This window comes from Condylura cristata, unplaced genomic scaffold (genome assembly GCF_000260355.1).
Source record: "Condylura cristata isolate star-nosed mole 26May11 unplaced genomic scaffold, ConCri1.0 scaffold00002, whole genome shotgun sequence".
In the NCBI taxonomy this organism is placed as follows: domain Eukaryota; kingdom Metazoa; phylum Chordata; class Mammalia; order Eulipotyphla; family Talpidae; genus Condylura; species Condylura cristata.
In genome coordinates, this window is record NW_004567103.1 from 73,557,986 (window position 1) to 73,575,840 (window position 17,855).

Genomic DNA, 17,855 nt, shown 5'->3' on the forward strand with positions numbered 1-17,855 from the left:
TTACAGCTTACATTTTGCCCAATTTTAAAGATACCCAGATGCTCAAACTAGCAGTTTCATGAATTGGGCAGTGACAGGTCTTCATTTGCAGCTAAAGTTGTCCTGAAATATCTGAGATTAATAAAGTATGTCTATTACCAACCCAGTTCAACATGCAAACATTATACCAAATTATGAAACCTATTAGCCTTGGCACATTTTTGAGTCACTACCTGTTACTTAAAACAAGAGCAAAAAAGATGACAGTATGTTTACCAAAATGGATGAATTTTTAACAGGCAGCCCTGTAAAAACCAGGATCTAACTGTTAAGATATTAGAAAGAATATATTCAGAATACAATTTTGATTCTAGTTTTTTTTTTCACTGATTAGATGTAAGCACCATTTTCATGTCCCCATGATAAGCATTCCTAACGTTTATCATCTGAAATGGCTGCACCTTCTTCTGTTAAGTAATCTCTACTATAGTTTAGATATTCTCACATTGATGAACATTTACGTTGTTTGCATTGTTTTTGCTCTTACACTTAATACTACCAAGCACATTTTTTGTATACAAGATGTATTTTACATTTTGAAATCATTCCTCATTCTCAAATGTAAAATCACTGAGTTACAGTGTTTGGTATTTTTTACACTGTGGATTTATTGTCCAAATTGTTTCCCAAAGAATTGTACTGTTTTTCCTCCAGTAGCCAGTGAGTGCCCATTTGACCACACCAATTAGTGCTGATGTGGTGGAAGAATGGCCTGTCATTACTTTTTTTTATTATTGAAGATACTTTTTTAAAATGCTAATCAGTTATATTTATACTTTTAGAACTGTTCAGAACCTTTGCCAATGTTCACAATATTAGTCTCTTAATATTTTAGATGGTTTTTAGTTTTAACCACCTTTCTCTTCCCACCTCTGGAATTCAATTGGGAAAAAAGTCCTGTTTTTTCTCAGCTCTGCAAGTTATTAGCAAAGTCAAGATCTATTAACATAATAAAGATAAGCAAAAGGAAATGCAGTACCTTCTGTAATTACTTCTGCTGATTCTCATGAAAAAAATTTGTACATGCAGCAAAGGAACCTAGTCCTGGTTCATCTCATTTTATTTTTCTGCATTGGCTTGACTGTTAGGTTAAGAATGGCTTCTAAGCCCAGAGAGTAGACATACATAGAGTAGATGACAAATGGTTTACACAGAACAGAAGCACTCTGCATACACTGTGCTCTAGGACATCCTAAGATTGCTTACAAGCTCCCATTGGATGAGGAAAACCATGTCCTTTGTTGTTCCCTGATGTAGAATTCACAGCCTCATTGAGTAGCAAAACATCCCCAAAAGTGTGTGCTTTCTTCACAGCATCTGGTGCTAAGTGAACCTAGAGCCTTGGGGCACTTACCGAAGCCACTGAGATCCTCTGCCTTGCAGTTAGGTCACTGACCCTACTAGCAAAGCAGTAGAGGTGCAGTTAGGTCACTGATCCTACTAGCAAAGCAGTAGAGGTGTGTAGTGGCGGTTGATTTTGCCAGATAAACAGAATATACAAGTTTTGACTTCTATAATCCGTACATTTTTCCTAATATATATCTGTGCATATATATATATTTTTTTTAATTTTTAGAGAACTACCAGACAAGCCAAGGAAAGAAGCCAGATGAGAAGACATTCTCTAGCATCAAAACATGGATCAGACATTACCAGGTTTTTAGTAAAGAAATGAAGCATAAAAGACCTGAATGGATTACAAATAGTTTACATATGGGGGAATTTAACCAATTTTCCCCCCATGTTTGCTATTTTAAGAGTGAAAATTTTCAGAACAAAAATTAAGAATTCAATTTCCCTTTTCATATTATGCTTATAATGTTCAGTACCTTTAAAAGCACTTTATGAAAACTGAGCTATAATAGCAGACTCTCAATTAGGTTTCAGTAAGGTTTTGTTAAGCTTTCATTCCTTCCAATATACTGTAATCATGATATTATGCATAGATTATATTTGAAAATTATATTTTCAATTACCTGAAAAGTGCTGCTGGATTAGCATTGGTCCTGGAGTGCTACGGGTATAAATGGAACACTACAAAACCATAAGGGAAATTTCAGAGGCAAATCATTATTCAGGGATTCTGGACTAAGTGTGGCCAGCCTTCTTAGTATGCAAGAGAAGACTCCTCTTCATTAAAAGCTTCCAAGTGGTTTGAGGTACACATTGTCAGGTTTTTTTTGTTTTATTTCTTAGCTGGTTGTCTTTATTGGAAAGATGTATTTGAAAGTAAGCTCACTAAATCTTGGCTTTTATGGGAAATTTGAAGGTTCTCAGTAAAATAATTGTTAAATTATTGAATAGCTATTATTAAAAACCTGAAAATATGTAAAGTGTCACTTAAACTTTTTTTCAGTTCTAACATGTAAAACTAGACTTACTGTCAAAGTGTCCATTGTTTCCTGGTTTTCTGTCTTATTAAAAATATATTCCTGGTACCTCATTTAAAAGGAATGATAATGATAAAACACTATAGCACATCATGATCAGACATATGTTAAAAAGCACAATGTTAAAATGTAATTGATATTCAAAAATAAAAGTGAAACCAGGACATAATCCTATTAGAGAGCAGAGTCAGAACTACACAAAAATACAGGTCTAAGGAATAATTTAATTCAGAAAAGGTACCTTTGTAAATGCTATTTGTATGTAAACTAATTAGTATGAGCACATTCTATTTTAGTGAGTAGCTGATGTTTTACATCAAGGACTTGTTTATAGACTATACAATCATAAATTTTTCTAATGTTTTCTAATTTTAATAATGTTTGTTACTATTTCATTGTATGAGCTCAAATATGTTGTTTACTTTGTAAGTTAGGTTGGGTTTTCCTTGGCCTCCTTTCTGTTTTGCTGGTCAGGCTCGTCACAGTTTTGTGCCTCATTGCCAGGGTAACCTAGGACTCCTGTGGCTGACAGCCAAGAAGACTACACTCTGCTTTTCTTCTAGCATGGGGTGTTTGCAAGTGAGACTTTGGTCTAAGTAGGTCAAATTTGAGTGGCTCTTGCTCTTTAGATCAAACTGAGGTGGTAATTCTAGACAGAAAATGCTTACATTTAAGAACTATATTAATGTGTGAGGTGAAATGACCCATGATAATATTCTCTCTATGCCAGATTTCAAAATTCCAGCCAGATAAAAATGTAGAACAGCATCAAAAAGAATTAAAATACTTTGGAAGGGCCTCAATAGTTTGCACAAGGGGTTGAGTTTCAGCACTGTGAAGCTAGCACCTGCCACTGTGGCATAAGTTTGATCCCCAGCCAGGAATCTTAACTCACGTGGTGCAGCAAGCCGCTCCTGTTTTACCCACTGTTCCCCTCAGCATGTATTTCAGTCAGTCCACTGGTTATGCTCCCCATTCTGTCTCTGGTAAATCGTCTCACCTCCCACGCCCTCACTTCCACACACACCTCTGGCCTACACCCCAGTTCTTATATGCATAAATAAATCTTAAAAAAAAATACTTAGGAGTAAATTTAACTGAGGTGAAAAATCTATACACTGAAAATTATAATATGCTAATGAAAGAAATGTGAGGAGATGCAAATAAATGGAAAGATATTCTGTGTTTGTGGACTGGAAAAATTAATAATTAAATTGCCATATAGCACAAATCAATCTACAGATTCAGTGCATCCCTATCCAAATTCTATTGTTATTTTTTACAGAAATAGAGCTTATAATACTAAAATTTGTATGGAATCACAAAAGGCCCCAAATAGCCAAAGTAATCTTGAGACAGTAAAACAAACCTGAGGATATCACCCTTCCTGGTTTTAACCTATCCAAAGCTCTAGTAATCATAGTATGGTGCTGAAATAAAAACAGACACCTAAATCAATGGGACAGAATACAGGACATAGAAGTAAACCTATAAATATACACACACACACACACACACATACATATACATACACATATATATACACAACAATTTTTCCACAGTGGGGCCATGACTGTGCAGTGGGGAAAGGATAGTAGCTTCAATAAGTGGTTCTGAGAAGACTGGATATTCATATGCAAAAGAACCCCTACTTTATACCAAACACACAGATTAACTCAAAATGGATTAAAAACTTGAATACAAGACATGAAATCATAAAATTTACAATTTTTTATAACAGGATAACATACCTTGACATCAGTCTTTTTAGATTTGAAACCAAAAACAAAGGCAACAAAAGCAAAAATAAATTGGGACTAATTCAAGAGAAAATATTTCTGCACAGTAAAAGAAACTATCAGAATGAAAACACAACCTACAGAAGAAGATACTGTAAATCACATTACTGAAAAAGGGTTGATAACCAAAATATATCAGGATCTAATAAAAACTCCATAGCAATAAACAACCAACCAACCAACCAACCAACCAAATGATCCAACTAAAAAATAAGCAAAGGCCCTGAATAAACATTTTTGCAAAAACATACAAATGACCAATAGGTATTTGAAAAAATGTTCAACATCACTAATCATTAGGCAAATGCACACCAAACCCATAAAGGCATATTAACTTACATCTACTAGGATGGCAAAAAAAAAAAAGGCAAAAAAGGTTGGTGAGAATGGGGTTGTGTTTGTATGTTATGTGTCATGAGGTGATACTGTAATTGTGGACTGTCACAAAGTGTAGTTAACACAGACTAACATGGTACAGCCTAACTACTTGCCTATGTGACATTAAAGCCTATTGGGGCACTGTCATGTGTGTGGTCCCTCGTTAACTGAAACATTTTTAGGTGACTTACAATTCTGTGTGTGCTTACACACATACACTGCAATATTATTCAGCACAATGCAGTATTATTCAGGTTTCATGAACAGGACATCCTATCATTTTTGACAACATGGACGTAGAAGGTGGAATAAGACACAAATACTGCATGGTATAACTTCTATATGGAATCTTAAAGAAATGTTGAACTCAGAAACAGTAGAAAAATGGTTACCGAAAACTAGCAGATAGGAAGAAGCTGGTAAATGCCTCAGTAAGATCTGAGGCTCTAATGTATAACATGATAATGATATTTAGTATCACTGTATAATATAACAGATTTGCTGAGGGCAGAATTTATGTTCTTACCATAAAAAAAATAAATGTGAGGTGATGAATACATTAATTAACTAGATGATGGGAATCCTTTGGCAATATATACATGTCTATCAAATCATCACATTGTGCCTTTTAAATATCTTAGTTTTGCCAATTATACCTCAGTAAAGATGAAAAACATAAATGCTATAAAGGACAATGAGCATTTGCTACACAAGATGTTGTTGGCCTATTCCTTCCTACCATATCTGAGCTTTGTGTACAATTTGATGGTTTTTACTTGGGTATATTTAAACGAAGGACTAGGACTGAACATAAATACTAGTAAATCTCATAGCAAAGACTTCAGAAGGTAAATGCAAAAGGGGCCTCCCTAGTGACCAAGGAGTTAAGATTCAGCTACTGCCACCCCGAAGGCCTGCCATGACAGCCTGAGTTCCATCTCTGGCCAGGGAACTAACACACACAGCACAGAAGACTACTCCTGCCTCACCCACTGCTCCTCTCAGCAATGTATTTCAGTAAATCTTCCTATTATGTTCCCCTCTGTTTCTGGTGAACCCTCTCACTCTCACGCCACAGGCCTGCACCCCCAGTTCTTCTACACAGTAATAAATATTTTTTTTTTTTAAAGAGGATAAATGCTTCTTCAAAGAAGGGACATTTTAGGGAGGCTGTTCTTTCATTCTTATTCTAAAAAGAAGCTGCCCTTTATGGATTTCAAATGGAAGTTTCCAACAGAGAGACATGGAAAGTGACAGGACAAGTTGGACACCTTAACTACAGAAAAAATTCAGAGTGCCCCCCAAGGAAGAATATAGCTGTACCATATAGGATTGAGTGGAAAAACAAATGTACCAGGGAAGGTATGAAGAAAGACAGCCCAGATCTGAAAAGATAGGCTACTTGATACAGGTTAGTCTTAGAAAGGCTCTGGATCTAGGGAATACAATATGGGAACTGTGAGAAATGCCTGCACTGAGAAATAAGATTGTGCAGGTTAGTGAGCTGTGCCCTCAGGCCTGTGCTGGGAGTACAGCTGTTTGGGTTGGTGCTGGCTGCCAGGGTAAGGACTTCTTGGGCAGGGAACTCATGCTCCAGACCATGCCTGTCCAAAGCCAGGTTAGGTTGTCTTACTTCCTGTTGACAGGGTCACTGAATGACATTACTTCCTAGACATTTTCTGATGCTGGAAAAAGTTGCTTTTAGTAGCACCAGAAATATGGTGGAGATCTCATAAGGAAGTGGTAAAAGAATATCCACTCTCAGAATTAATTACAGCCTGATGTATATCTTATGAAGATTGTCCTATGACAATGCATAATTTTTTTATATTTTCCTAACCATTGATGGAGAAAGGATTTTTCAGCCCACGTCTTACTAATAAATCTTCAGATTCATGAGTAAAAGATTTCAAGTATAGTTTCCTTGGAAATAAAAGTATAAAGCACTTTTTAAATTATATGTCAAAGAAGTAAACATTCTTGAATTCTTCAGATAAAATGTAAAACATTGTGTTTACTTAAATGATACAGGATGATGAATAATCCAACATCAAAAATAGCTTGTAGAAGTAAGTATCTCATTTTCTGTTGAATATTATTAACCTCTTATTCTACCTCATGTTTTGACACAGGAGAATTGTGGACACCTAGTCCCTGCACAAGTCTCTTTACTCAATGGCCAGCGAAATGCCCCTTCTCAACTTGTCAGTTGCTTTATATTGTTAAGGGTGTTTCACTACAACCAGTATTTGCTAGTCAAGAAATATTCACCAGTACTGAATTAATTTTAGGTTCTCACAACTACCCCCTCTGATATTGACAAGCTTTGTCTCACTAGTAGATATTATCTTTTCACCCTCTTCTACTGGCAGATGAAACACCTTAAAAATATTCCTCTCCTGAAATGTTGATTTCACAATCTCTCTGCTCTTATATAATATCAGTCTTCCCTACAATTAGAGTTCATCATACATTAAAATGAAAGCTCAGAAACCTGGGTCTATGTGACAACTAAGGTCTGTTTAAGAAATATCCCTACACAATTTTGATTTAAACCACAAAATAAGCTGAAAAAAAAAAAAACTGCTACCAAGTACCTGAATCTAGCAAATATTCAGCATGTCTAGTGTACACACAGTCACACATACAGAACCTAACCTTGGTTGTAAATCCAGTTTGCTATACTTAAAATCACCTGGACAATCCTGCAATATGTTTTACCTGCTTTCCACGGGCTTTTCCCTTTACTGTCTTCACTCATGTTTCAACCTTCAGCAAATGCATATCTTAAAAGGCATATGGAAACACTGCTGTGCAGTTGTCCTCTTGTTTTGAAATCTGCTTCATAAAAGGAGGTTTGAGAAAGATAATGTCACTCTCCCCATATCAAACTGGGTATCAAAGTAGAGAAATGAAATGCGGGAATCAGGCAGATGTAGTTCAGAGTATCAGTTTTGTGGTTAACAAAGAATCAGATTAAAGCAGTGTTACTGTAGAAGTACTAATGACCCATCTTTTGTTATCAGTAATTTTAGTTTCCCTTTGTTATTATCCTTATAGCTAGATGTTTATTAGCTCTGTTGATCTTTCAAAGAAACAACTCTTGATTTTATAAATTTTCTTTTACTAATTTTCTATATTTGCTCTAATCTTATTTCCATGTTTCTGCTAGCTCTGAGTTTATTCTTTTTCTACCTACATTGTTAGGTTATTGATTTCATATTTTCTTTTTTAATGTAACGTCTAAAGCTGTAACTTTCCCTTTTAACACTGTCTTACAATGTTTCTATTTTTATTCTTGTCTAAGTATTTTCTAATTTCCCTTGTGTTTGCTTTAACCTTTGGACTGTCTAAATAATCTGATTTTCAGTTTTGTGAATCTTCTCATCTTTCTTCTATTAATTTCTAAGTTATCCTGTTGTGTTTAGGAGATATTTTAATAGTATATATACATATATATTTTTTAATCTTTAATACTTGATTTGTAACTTAATATGTAGTCTATCCTGGAAATATCCCATGTGCCCTTGAGAAGAATGTGTATTCTGCTGTGTATGTTTGTTAGGTCTAGTTCTTATTGTCATTCAAGCCCTGTTTCCTTATCTTCTGTCTAGTTGTTCTCATCATTGTGGAGATATTTATTTGTCCATTTATTTCTTTTAATTGTTTCTCAGTTCTGAAGGTTTTTGCTTAATATATTTTGATGTTCTGCTATTAGATACATAAATGTAAATGTTTGTATCAAAACTTTTATTTATAACAGCCTTCTTTGTATCTGGTAACTTAAAAATATCTATTTTGTCTAGTACTATAGCCACCCTGCTTCATTTGGTTATTATTTATGTGGAATATCCTTTTGATCCTTTCACTTTCAATCCATTTATGTCTTTATATCTAAAATGTAGTATCTTATACACTGAATTTTATTGGATCATGTTTTTTAAATCTTTTCTGCTAATCTCTTGATTCAAGAGTTTGATATACTTATATTTAAAGTAATTACTGATAGGGAAGGTCTTTCTGCTATTATTTTCTATGGGCTTTAATTGCTATTACTTAATTGCTATTATTTTCTATGCCTTTTTCTCTTTAATTGTATTATTGACTTCCTTGAATTTAGATGATTTCTTGTAGTGAGACATTTAAATTTCCTTCTCTTTTCATTTTGGATCTATTTTAAGCTATTTTCTTTGTGGTTACTATTGGGGGTGTATTTAATTTCCTAGTTAAAACACTATAATATAAACTATACCAGCTTAACTTCAAAAATATACAAAAACTTCCTTTAAAGCTACATCCCCAATCTATTTTAGTTACTGATAGTCACAAAATTATCTTTCTGCATGTGTGCAGCAAAAGAGACTAATACCTTTTTTATTCACTAGTCTCTTAAATCATGTCTAAGGTGAAAAGGGCAATTACAAACCAAAGTTGTAATTGAAATCTTTTATAATTGCCCATAATTTATATCTACTGCAGCATTTGAGTTACTTCATACGATTTGAGCTACTTTCTGGTATGCTTTCATGTCAACCTGAAGGACTCTCTTATTTTTAAAGAACAATTTTAGCAGGTATGATTTTTGTTAAGTTTTTATACTTAGAGCATTTTTAGTATATCAACTCATTGCTTGCTGGTCTCCAAAAATTCTGATGAGAAATCTGATAATCTTTTCAAGATCTTTATCTGTTATGAATCACTTCTCTCTTGGTACTTTCAAGATTCTCTGTCATTGACTTTTAGTGGTTTCATCAGAATGTGTCTCAACATGGTTCTATGCTAGTTAGATTACTGAGCTTCATAGAGATTTTTACTTAGGGAGTATTCAGCCATTCTTCAAATAATCTCTTTTTCCGACCCCTTGTGAAACTCCTGCAGTATGCATGTACTTGGTGTTCTTCATAGGATCCCACATTTTTCTTTAATCTTTTTTATGTTCAGTAATTTCAAGTTCACCAGTGCCCTATTCCAACTGCTTAAATCTGTTTTTGAATCCTGCTAGTGATTTTTTTTATTTCAGTTATTTTACTTTTTAGATCTAGAATTTTTGTTGCCTTTTGTTTTCTCTCATTGTTGATAGTTGTATGTTACTCATACATCATTTTGTTGCCTTTATCTACATCTTGCTATATTCTTGAGCATCTTTAAGATAACTGTTCTAAAGTGTTGTCTATTAAGCCTACCATCATGTCTCTTTCAGAGATGGTTTCTGCTTTATTTTCCTTTGAATTGACCATTTTTCTGTTTCTTATATATCTTCTGATTTTTAATTAAAGATAGGACATTTGATCTTACACTGTGATAACTCTGGAAATCAGATTCTTCTGTACCAGGGTGGCTTGTATGTTGTCTCTTTGCTAGGAATCAGCCAAAGATATAAATCTAAAATCTCAGATATTTTTGGAGCCTTCATCTTTCCCTGGGTATATGTAGTGACTCTCTAAATTCCCTGTACCTGTGATTGCTCTTGGAATAGCCTAATCCTTCATTGTCTGGCTCCCAAAAGGGGAAAAATGAATTAAGATTAAAAAAAAAAAGTTCTTGGACTCTAAATCCTCTGAAAGCTGTATCAGATGATGGGGCTAGTAGCTGCTCCTGTGTGTTTCTAAACCTCTACAATCAGAATATAGATTTCTGCTAATTTGAAGACAAGGTCCTATTAACTCACCCTGTTCTACAAATCTGTGCAATTGGTTCCAGGTGCATTAACATAGCTGCTTGTCCTACTAAAGGATGAGTAGTCACTAATGTGCAAAGAGCTGAAATTAACCAATTGACCACAATTTACTATGTAAGACATCCCCTGAAAGTTGCAAGTCCTTGAAAAGACTTTAGAGTTCTAAAATAGATCACTTACATTCTGCCAGTACAATTGTCTAGCCTGATTCCTAGCCTGAAATATTCCTCAACCTTCCCTGATGTCACTAATACATATATAATTTTAAGTTTTCTTCTAGGCACCTAAGAAACAGATGAAATCTTAACAATATATTTAACTACATGTTTCAAAAATATGATTATTCAACATGTAATCAATTTAGGAATGACTTTTGAATAGTAATTCTTCAGACATTTTATATTCAAAGAACTAGTTTAGATGCTGAATTTTCAGTGGTAAAATGTAGTACTCTCAAAAACAATAGCATGTTTCAAGATAATTATTCTGCACTACTTCAGTTTTAAACTTAAAAATTCAATGAAATTTCTTTCTTTGATGGTGACTTTAAGAGGTGCCATAAGTATTCATGTTTGTGAAACTCTGGATTACTTTATTTGTGGGATAATTATCTTCTGTAATAACATATATAATTTGGATATTTGCAAAGGCCTCAGGAATCTTCAGTGGTGAGGGTAACCTATATTTCAACTCTCTCACAGAACTTGTTAGATTGAATGATTTCCATTTTAAACTGGGTATGTCCTCCTTTGGATTCATCCCAAGCAGCAACCCCTGTGCCTACACAGAGGATTGGTTTTTCCAGTAGCCTGGTTGTATACAAGCTGCTAGAACCCGTTTTCAAACAGGAGAGTCCTAGGGAACTCCTTAGGAACACAAAATGAGCATCTCTGGCTCTCGTGACAGATTACAAGACCTAAAGCTTCTAGCATTTCAAGATAAATTTATTTTTATAGACCATCTAAGGCTCAGTGGAGAAACCTCCTGAAGGAACTATACATGCCCACTTCAGGAAAGTTACCTTCTTCATACACTGTATTTAATTGAGCTGCACAAGCCTCCTGCTGGAGTCTTTCAAACACTCAAAATGCTACTGCTCTCTTCTCTTGGTTTCACTCCCCTACAGAAGCTTTCAGCTGTTACTTGAGAATGCTTAAGAGAGATTTACTGCTTGCAGTTAAACCTCCCTCCTCCCCAATCTTTTGACTATCCTGAAATAAGTGGAGCAAAGAATTAAAATTACTAGCATTCCTATGATCAATAAGGTGTGGCATAGATACACAATGAACAACTACTCAGCAATCAAAAAGTAAAGTCATACCATTTGCAGCAACATGGATGGAGCTGGAAGGGATTATGCTCAGTGAAACAAGTCAAAAAGATGGTTTCACTTACATGTAGAAATCAGAGAAACTGAACAATCTGACCATCAATCTGAGGCATACATCAGCAGAGGAATGAAAACATTGGACTGTGGTAATGGAAAGGAGTGCTAGGGTGGTGGGAGAACTACAGGGACTACACCTGAAGAGTCTTCTGCTATCTGGCCAGGACAGGACAGAAAGAAACCCAGATCAGCTTCGAAGATCAGGGTTTGGCCTCAGTCAAGCCCGCTTTTGTTCCCCCCATTGACATTATGCCTTCACCCAGAATAGTTGAGAAAGTTTGGGAAATTCACACTCTAAAAATATTTCCTTTTTTTCATGTAGGCAAGATAATATAGGAGTGACAGTGGGTTACTAAGAATGCAGTTCCCTCATTATGTAACATGGACAAAAATAAAGAGTGTTCTGGTTCAAAAATAGGGCTGAGAAAGAGGAATGTGAATAAATAGCACAGAAAAGTCATTATTTACTCAAGCTGTCAAGTGGCTGAAGAACTTACACAAGTTTTTATTCCTGCCCCATCACTTAGTTAGGTGTGACTGGCCCCTGGAGGGAGCTGATGTCACTTTCCTGACAAACATTTAACATAAGCAGTATGTATTTAGAGGAGGCTACTTAAGGTAAATGGAAGTGGTGATCTCTCTCCTTCCAGGTCATTATCAAAGCATTAAGACTGGAAACTCTAAGTAATAGGCATTTCCTTACCTAACATCCTACTGCACGACATGTAAGGGAAAGGGTGCAAGTTATATTACAGTGCACACAGAGCAGCACTCTTTCTTGGGGGCTGTTGTGTTGCCAGGTGGCTGTGACAGGGCTGATTACAGGCCACAAATCTCATGTTGGCGCTTCCCTCTCACAACAGAGCATCCATCCCCTCAGATTTCAGAACTGGGCATCCAAGACTCCTCCCTGTACTCACTGCCCACTTCCCATTATTCACCAAATCCTCCAATGACTTGCTGAGTCTTTTGCCCCACTGCCACCATCACAGATCTTGGCCACTAACATCTCTTGTGAGGATCACTGTAGTGACCACGGTATTTCCTAGTGGGTCTGATCAGAGACAAGGTGGGTGAGACAGGTGAAGTCTGATACACTGCATGGATTAACTCCCTAGCCAGGACTTATCTCGAACTCCTGTTGCACTGACTGGTGATAGCTTGACAGTGTTGAGACTTTAACCCCTGTGCCACCAGGGAGGCCACTGTTACTACTTTCTTCTACTAAAGGGCCTCTCTGTTCATTCAAGTGTCCAAAACTCCTTGACGGGGTAGATGAGGCTCACAAGTGGTAGCTGCACCCTCAAAGCCCAGCTCCTTACTCTTACTTGATGGCTACATCAAGACTGCATCAGAGGGCCTCTGTGCAGCTAAGTCCCTCAGTCCACAACACACTACAGCTCTCCCAACTACCCACCCTGGCTCCTTGTCTTGCCATAGTTTACTCAGCCTATAAATGTAACATCCTCTTTCAGACTCTATAACCTAGGAGGAGAAAAGGGATCTTAAGAAAACAGCTCATTTGATGAAATGGTTGTGAGATTTTGAAATCTTTCTCTTCACAGGGCTATTTAGAATCTATGAACACTTGCTGGGAAGATGTGTCCTCACATAAAACTGGAGCTCATATCTGGTAGCCTATCATCCATTTGCCTATACTGTGTCACTTACCAGGTATTATCTTGTTTCATTTTTATAACAACCTCTTGCCCACTTATTTTTGTCCCCATTTTGGCAAGTCAGGTATCAGCCTTGCATCCTGTGATTAGTAAAGATGGCTAGGACTTGAAAGTGATCTTTCCAGAACCAGGCCTATGCTTACAAATGTCAGGCTATATGGTCTTACCACCAACTAGAGGGTGTTGAATTGAACCCCACCCTCTTCTAAAAAAGAAAGGTAATGTTAAAGTCCTAATCCCTACTTCCCCAGAATTGAGGATGTTTGGAAATGTGACCTGTGGATGTAGTTAAGATCATGATGGAGTATCCTAGGTATCTACCCAAAAGACACAAAAACACTGAATCAACAAGAAACCTGCACCCCCATGTTTATTGCTGCTTTATTCACAATTGGAAAGACAGGGAAACAGCCCAAATGCCCCAAAGTGGATGACTGGATTAAAAAGATGTGGTACATAAACACAATGGAATATTACTCAGCAACCGAAAAAAAAAAAAAATAGAAACACATGTCTTTTGCAGCAACATGGATGGAGCTGGATGGGATCATGCTTAGTGAAATAAGCCAGAAAGAAAACGAAAAATACCGGATGGTTTCTCTCATAGCAGGAATAGAACAGAACAGGCAAGAAAATAATGATAATGATGAACAGCTATATACTAGAGACATTTTGTGGGGATGGAGTGGAGAATGGGATCAGAAACAGTGGGGGGAGGGAAATGCACTGGACTATGGTGATGGAAAACCCAAGGGGATTGCAACTGAGATGAAAAAATGCACAAAAATATGTAAACATAAACTATTATAAAAGTAAAAACAAACAAAAAGATCATGATGGACTAGGATAGCTGTTGGCGTAAGAAGAGAAGAGATGGCCTGGCTGGTGGTGCAAGGGATCAAGTCTCAGCACTATGATGTTATCCCCAACCACTGCAGCAGTAGTTCCATACCAGGCAGGGAGTTAACCCATATGGCACAGCAGACATCTCAGGTCTCACCTGTTGCTCCCCTCAGCAGTGTATTTCAGCCAATCTGTTCCATTCCTCACTGTCTCTGGTGAAACTGATCACCCCCCTTCACTCTTGACCCATTCCCCAGTAAGTAAATCTTCAAGAGAGAGAGAGAGGAGGACAGTCTCTGGAGATAAGAGTTAAGTCTATGTGATAACAGAGGCAAAGACTGAAATGCTGTAATTGGGAGCTAAAGAACAAGGATTACTAACAACCAGAAGCTTGCAAAAGATGAGGCAGAAACCTCCCACACAAGCTATGCAACTTCTGTCGACTGACAAATTCCAGACTCCAGATAGAAAAGAAAAAGCTCTGAAAAATCAGAATTTCCATGCTAGCTTATGTTATGACCTCCCTTTTTGTATAATCATCAAAATATTCTAAGCAATCATCAGTTTTCAACTGGATTGCCTTAGCCTCATAAGGCGCTGCCTGGCCCAAACAAGCAAGTGCTGCCCCCAAGCAAGCAAGCACTGCCCCAGGATGGGAAATTCCTCTTGAAGTCAAAAATATTATTACAACTGGCTGATTAATAAAAGCAATTGGCTTATAACAAAATCAATATTGTAAAACAAGGCAGTACTAGAACATGTTAAAAATAATCAGAGTTCTTTTACTGCCAGGGCGAGAACCAAAATCTTATCACTCTCCTCTCTTAAGCTTTTTATTGCTTAGTCTTTACATGAGGAATCTTACTATCTCCCTTAGTGATTTATCTACCAGAAAACTTCTCCACCCTAGCCCTTGACTTGACTTTACCCTCTTTCACAATTTCGCCTTGGCCCACAACCTCACTTTCTCCTCTTTCACATCTCCAACCCAGCCTCCACTCTAGCCCTCAACTTGACTTTACCCTCTAAGATGGCTCAATGAGAATGAAGATCATTAAGTAGCATTTAAGATTTAAAGGGACTTTATTTTAGCCAATCATCACTGTGGTAAATATAACAATGTTAGCCTCAAATTTTACAAATTTATGTACTTATCTTAACTTTAATAGATTGATTTTAAGAATAACAAATGTTATAATCTCAGCTGAAGGTCAAACTGTTCTTAGAAAAAAAGTTGATTATAATCTCTCAGCCCAGTTCATGTGCCGATGTCATCCCACTGCTTGCTCCTAATGTATAAAATAAACTTCTGCTAAGAGAATAGGAAGACTTGCATCCAACTCCGACTTCCGTGTCTTCCTCACGCCCACTCCCCTTTTTCCCCTTTTAGAAATCTCCGCTGTTTGACCCCGCTCCCACCTTAAGACCCTGCCTGTTCTGCCCCCCAACCACCCGTGTTTAGGGCCTGTCCCTGACACTGCCCTAAGCAGCATCCTGCCAACACCTAGATTTTGGATTTGCCCTGTTCTTTTTAAACAGTTACTTTGATACTTTGTTCAAGCATTAAGGAAACTAATACAGTGGATATTATTTTCCCCTCTCAGGAAATACTTTTACCATTGCCTGAGTACCACCATCAACTTACCCCTCTCTGAGCAGCTCCTCCAGTAGAAACCAGCCAGTGTACAAGTATTTCCCTAGAGTTGTTCACCACTCATTGAGACAAAGATGAAGATAAACCTGGAAACTTGAACAACAAAACAAATATTCTATCATGGCTCTGCACACACATGCACATAAATACAATAGGCAACTTTTACTTTTCAGTCTGCTAAGGAACAAATGTAACTTTCTTAGAGAGGTTCGTTAACTGGAAAGCAGCAGGAAGTATTATGTCTGCTCTCTGCTCTAGGCCTAAGTTACCCCGGCTGGCTTCATTGAGTAAAGTGGATCACGGCCCCAAACCCTGTCAAAAAGTGGGTCTTTGACATTCCTGTCATCTCTGGGTAAGTTTCAAGTAGGAGCCTTAGTTCAGTTGCCATCCTATTGTTACAGGGCACCCCAATGTGAATTGGGTTGCCTGTCTGTGGGTCTTCACCCGTGCGCTTACGATTCAATCGTATTATGGACACACTTCAAAAGGTTAAATGATGGATTTATTTATAAGGAGAAAGGTAAAGGGATAACCCAGGGAAAGAGGGAGAGAAACACAGGTTAACTAGGATGTCCTACCAGTTCTACTGACGTGGACTCCATCGGCACGCTGAAAACCGATTGAGTGCCAAAACGATCAGCTGTGAACCACCAGGCCAAGAGCCCCCCAGAGCCCACATGTCCGGTTTTATCCCAACCTGGCTGCTCAGCTCCGCCCTCACGTCCCTGCGTGCTTCTTCTTGGTACTGATGGGATTTGGAGTTCCAGCATGGAGTGGGGGCGGAGTCCGTGAAACCTGTACCTGTTACACTATGTGATAATCTCGCCTCTAGAATGCTCCCTGCAGTAGGTGGACAGTTCATTTGAGGGGGGTTATCCATGCCCACCCAGTCAGACATCACAAATGGCCAAGGGAAAAACTGCTGGCACAGAAGCTGTACTAATATAAACTAGCTTTATATTTTTTCAATTAGCCAAGTCCACTTTTACAAGTGGATGCCAAGCTCTGCTTCTCAGAGCTACCAAAACACTAGCACTTCTTTTCTTAGAGGCTAATTTTCTGAAATGATCTGGTTTCACGATCCCCAATGGTCAAAATTAAAGACACGGAGAAGATTCCTTTGCCATAGAGGCATGCATGAATGCATGTAATCATTAGTTCATTATTCCGTATCAAGTCTTATCTATTCTGCAAGCCTTGCATAAGCTGGCAGCAAGAAGGGGACAATATATAGTTACAGTGGCCTGAAACAGATTACACCAAAGCTTGATGCTCTTGCTCTCTCCATTTCCTATCTTAATGCTATCCTCCAGTTTCTGGCAAGGAATAGCACTGCAATCAAGACTGTCTTACTTGGAGCAGAAGTGTTCAGTGTACACATCAATGTAAGGGAATAATTATCTTGCCTCCAAGAAGTCACTTCTCTTCCTAGTAAGAAATCTATTACCTCTCTCTTAACACATTTCTTACTCTGCATAGACATGTGCACAATAGGCAGTTGTCTTCACCTTATGTGTCAATGGTATTTGACACTATTACATCAGTTCCCACCTTCATGGACCATTGTGTTTTGGCTTCTAGAATATCACAGTTCATGTTTTCCTTCCACCTCTAGACTTCCCAATATATAGCACACATTTGAGCCCCTTTCTTAAACGCCAAATTTATTTTAAGCTGTTATTGTATTAGCTATTTTTTTATATTCTATTATTCAATAGTTATCTTTTGCTGTGTAACAAACTGCTACCAATATAGCAACTTAAACTAACAAAAATTACCTCAGTTTCCGAGGGTCAGCAATCCAGGAGTGATTTCTGAGAAGCTGTCTTCATATTGCAATCATCTAAAGGCTGCAGAGAATCCACTTCTAAACTCACTTACACGGTTGTTTCCAAAAGCTTTCAATTCTTCACCAGGTGGGCCTCTCCACAAGGTTACGTGTGACATGGCAGTTAACTTCCTCCAGAGTGATTGTGTGTGTGTGGGGGGGGGGGATGGAGGGGAAATGG

General features: G+C 37.4%; 1 protein-coding gene across 6 annotated transcripts in view; it reads left to right on the top strand.

Annotated features, from left to right (window-relative positions):
• The window catches only part of ZRANB3 (zinc finger, RAN-binding domain containing 3), a 169,690-nt gene that overhangs the window by 144,615 nt on the left and 7,220 nt on the right, over positions 1 to 17,855 (top strand). For 3 of the 6 annotated variants that reach the window (XM_012727504.1, XM_012727474.1, XM_012727497.1), the window contains one exon: positions 1,616 to 2,359. In XM_012727504.1, coding sequence (XP_012582958.1) covers positions 1,616 to 1,714 — 99 coding nt within the window. In that variant the 3' untranslated portion in view covers positions 1,715 to 2,359. Of the gene's footprint in view, positions 1 to 1,615; positions 2,360 to 13,235; positions 13,544 to 16,104; positions 16,170 to 17,855 lie in introns of those variants that run through there. The other 3 variants (XM_012727492.1, XM_012727488.1, XM_012727483.1) reach the window with 3 other exon arrangements.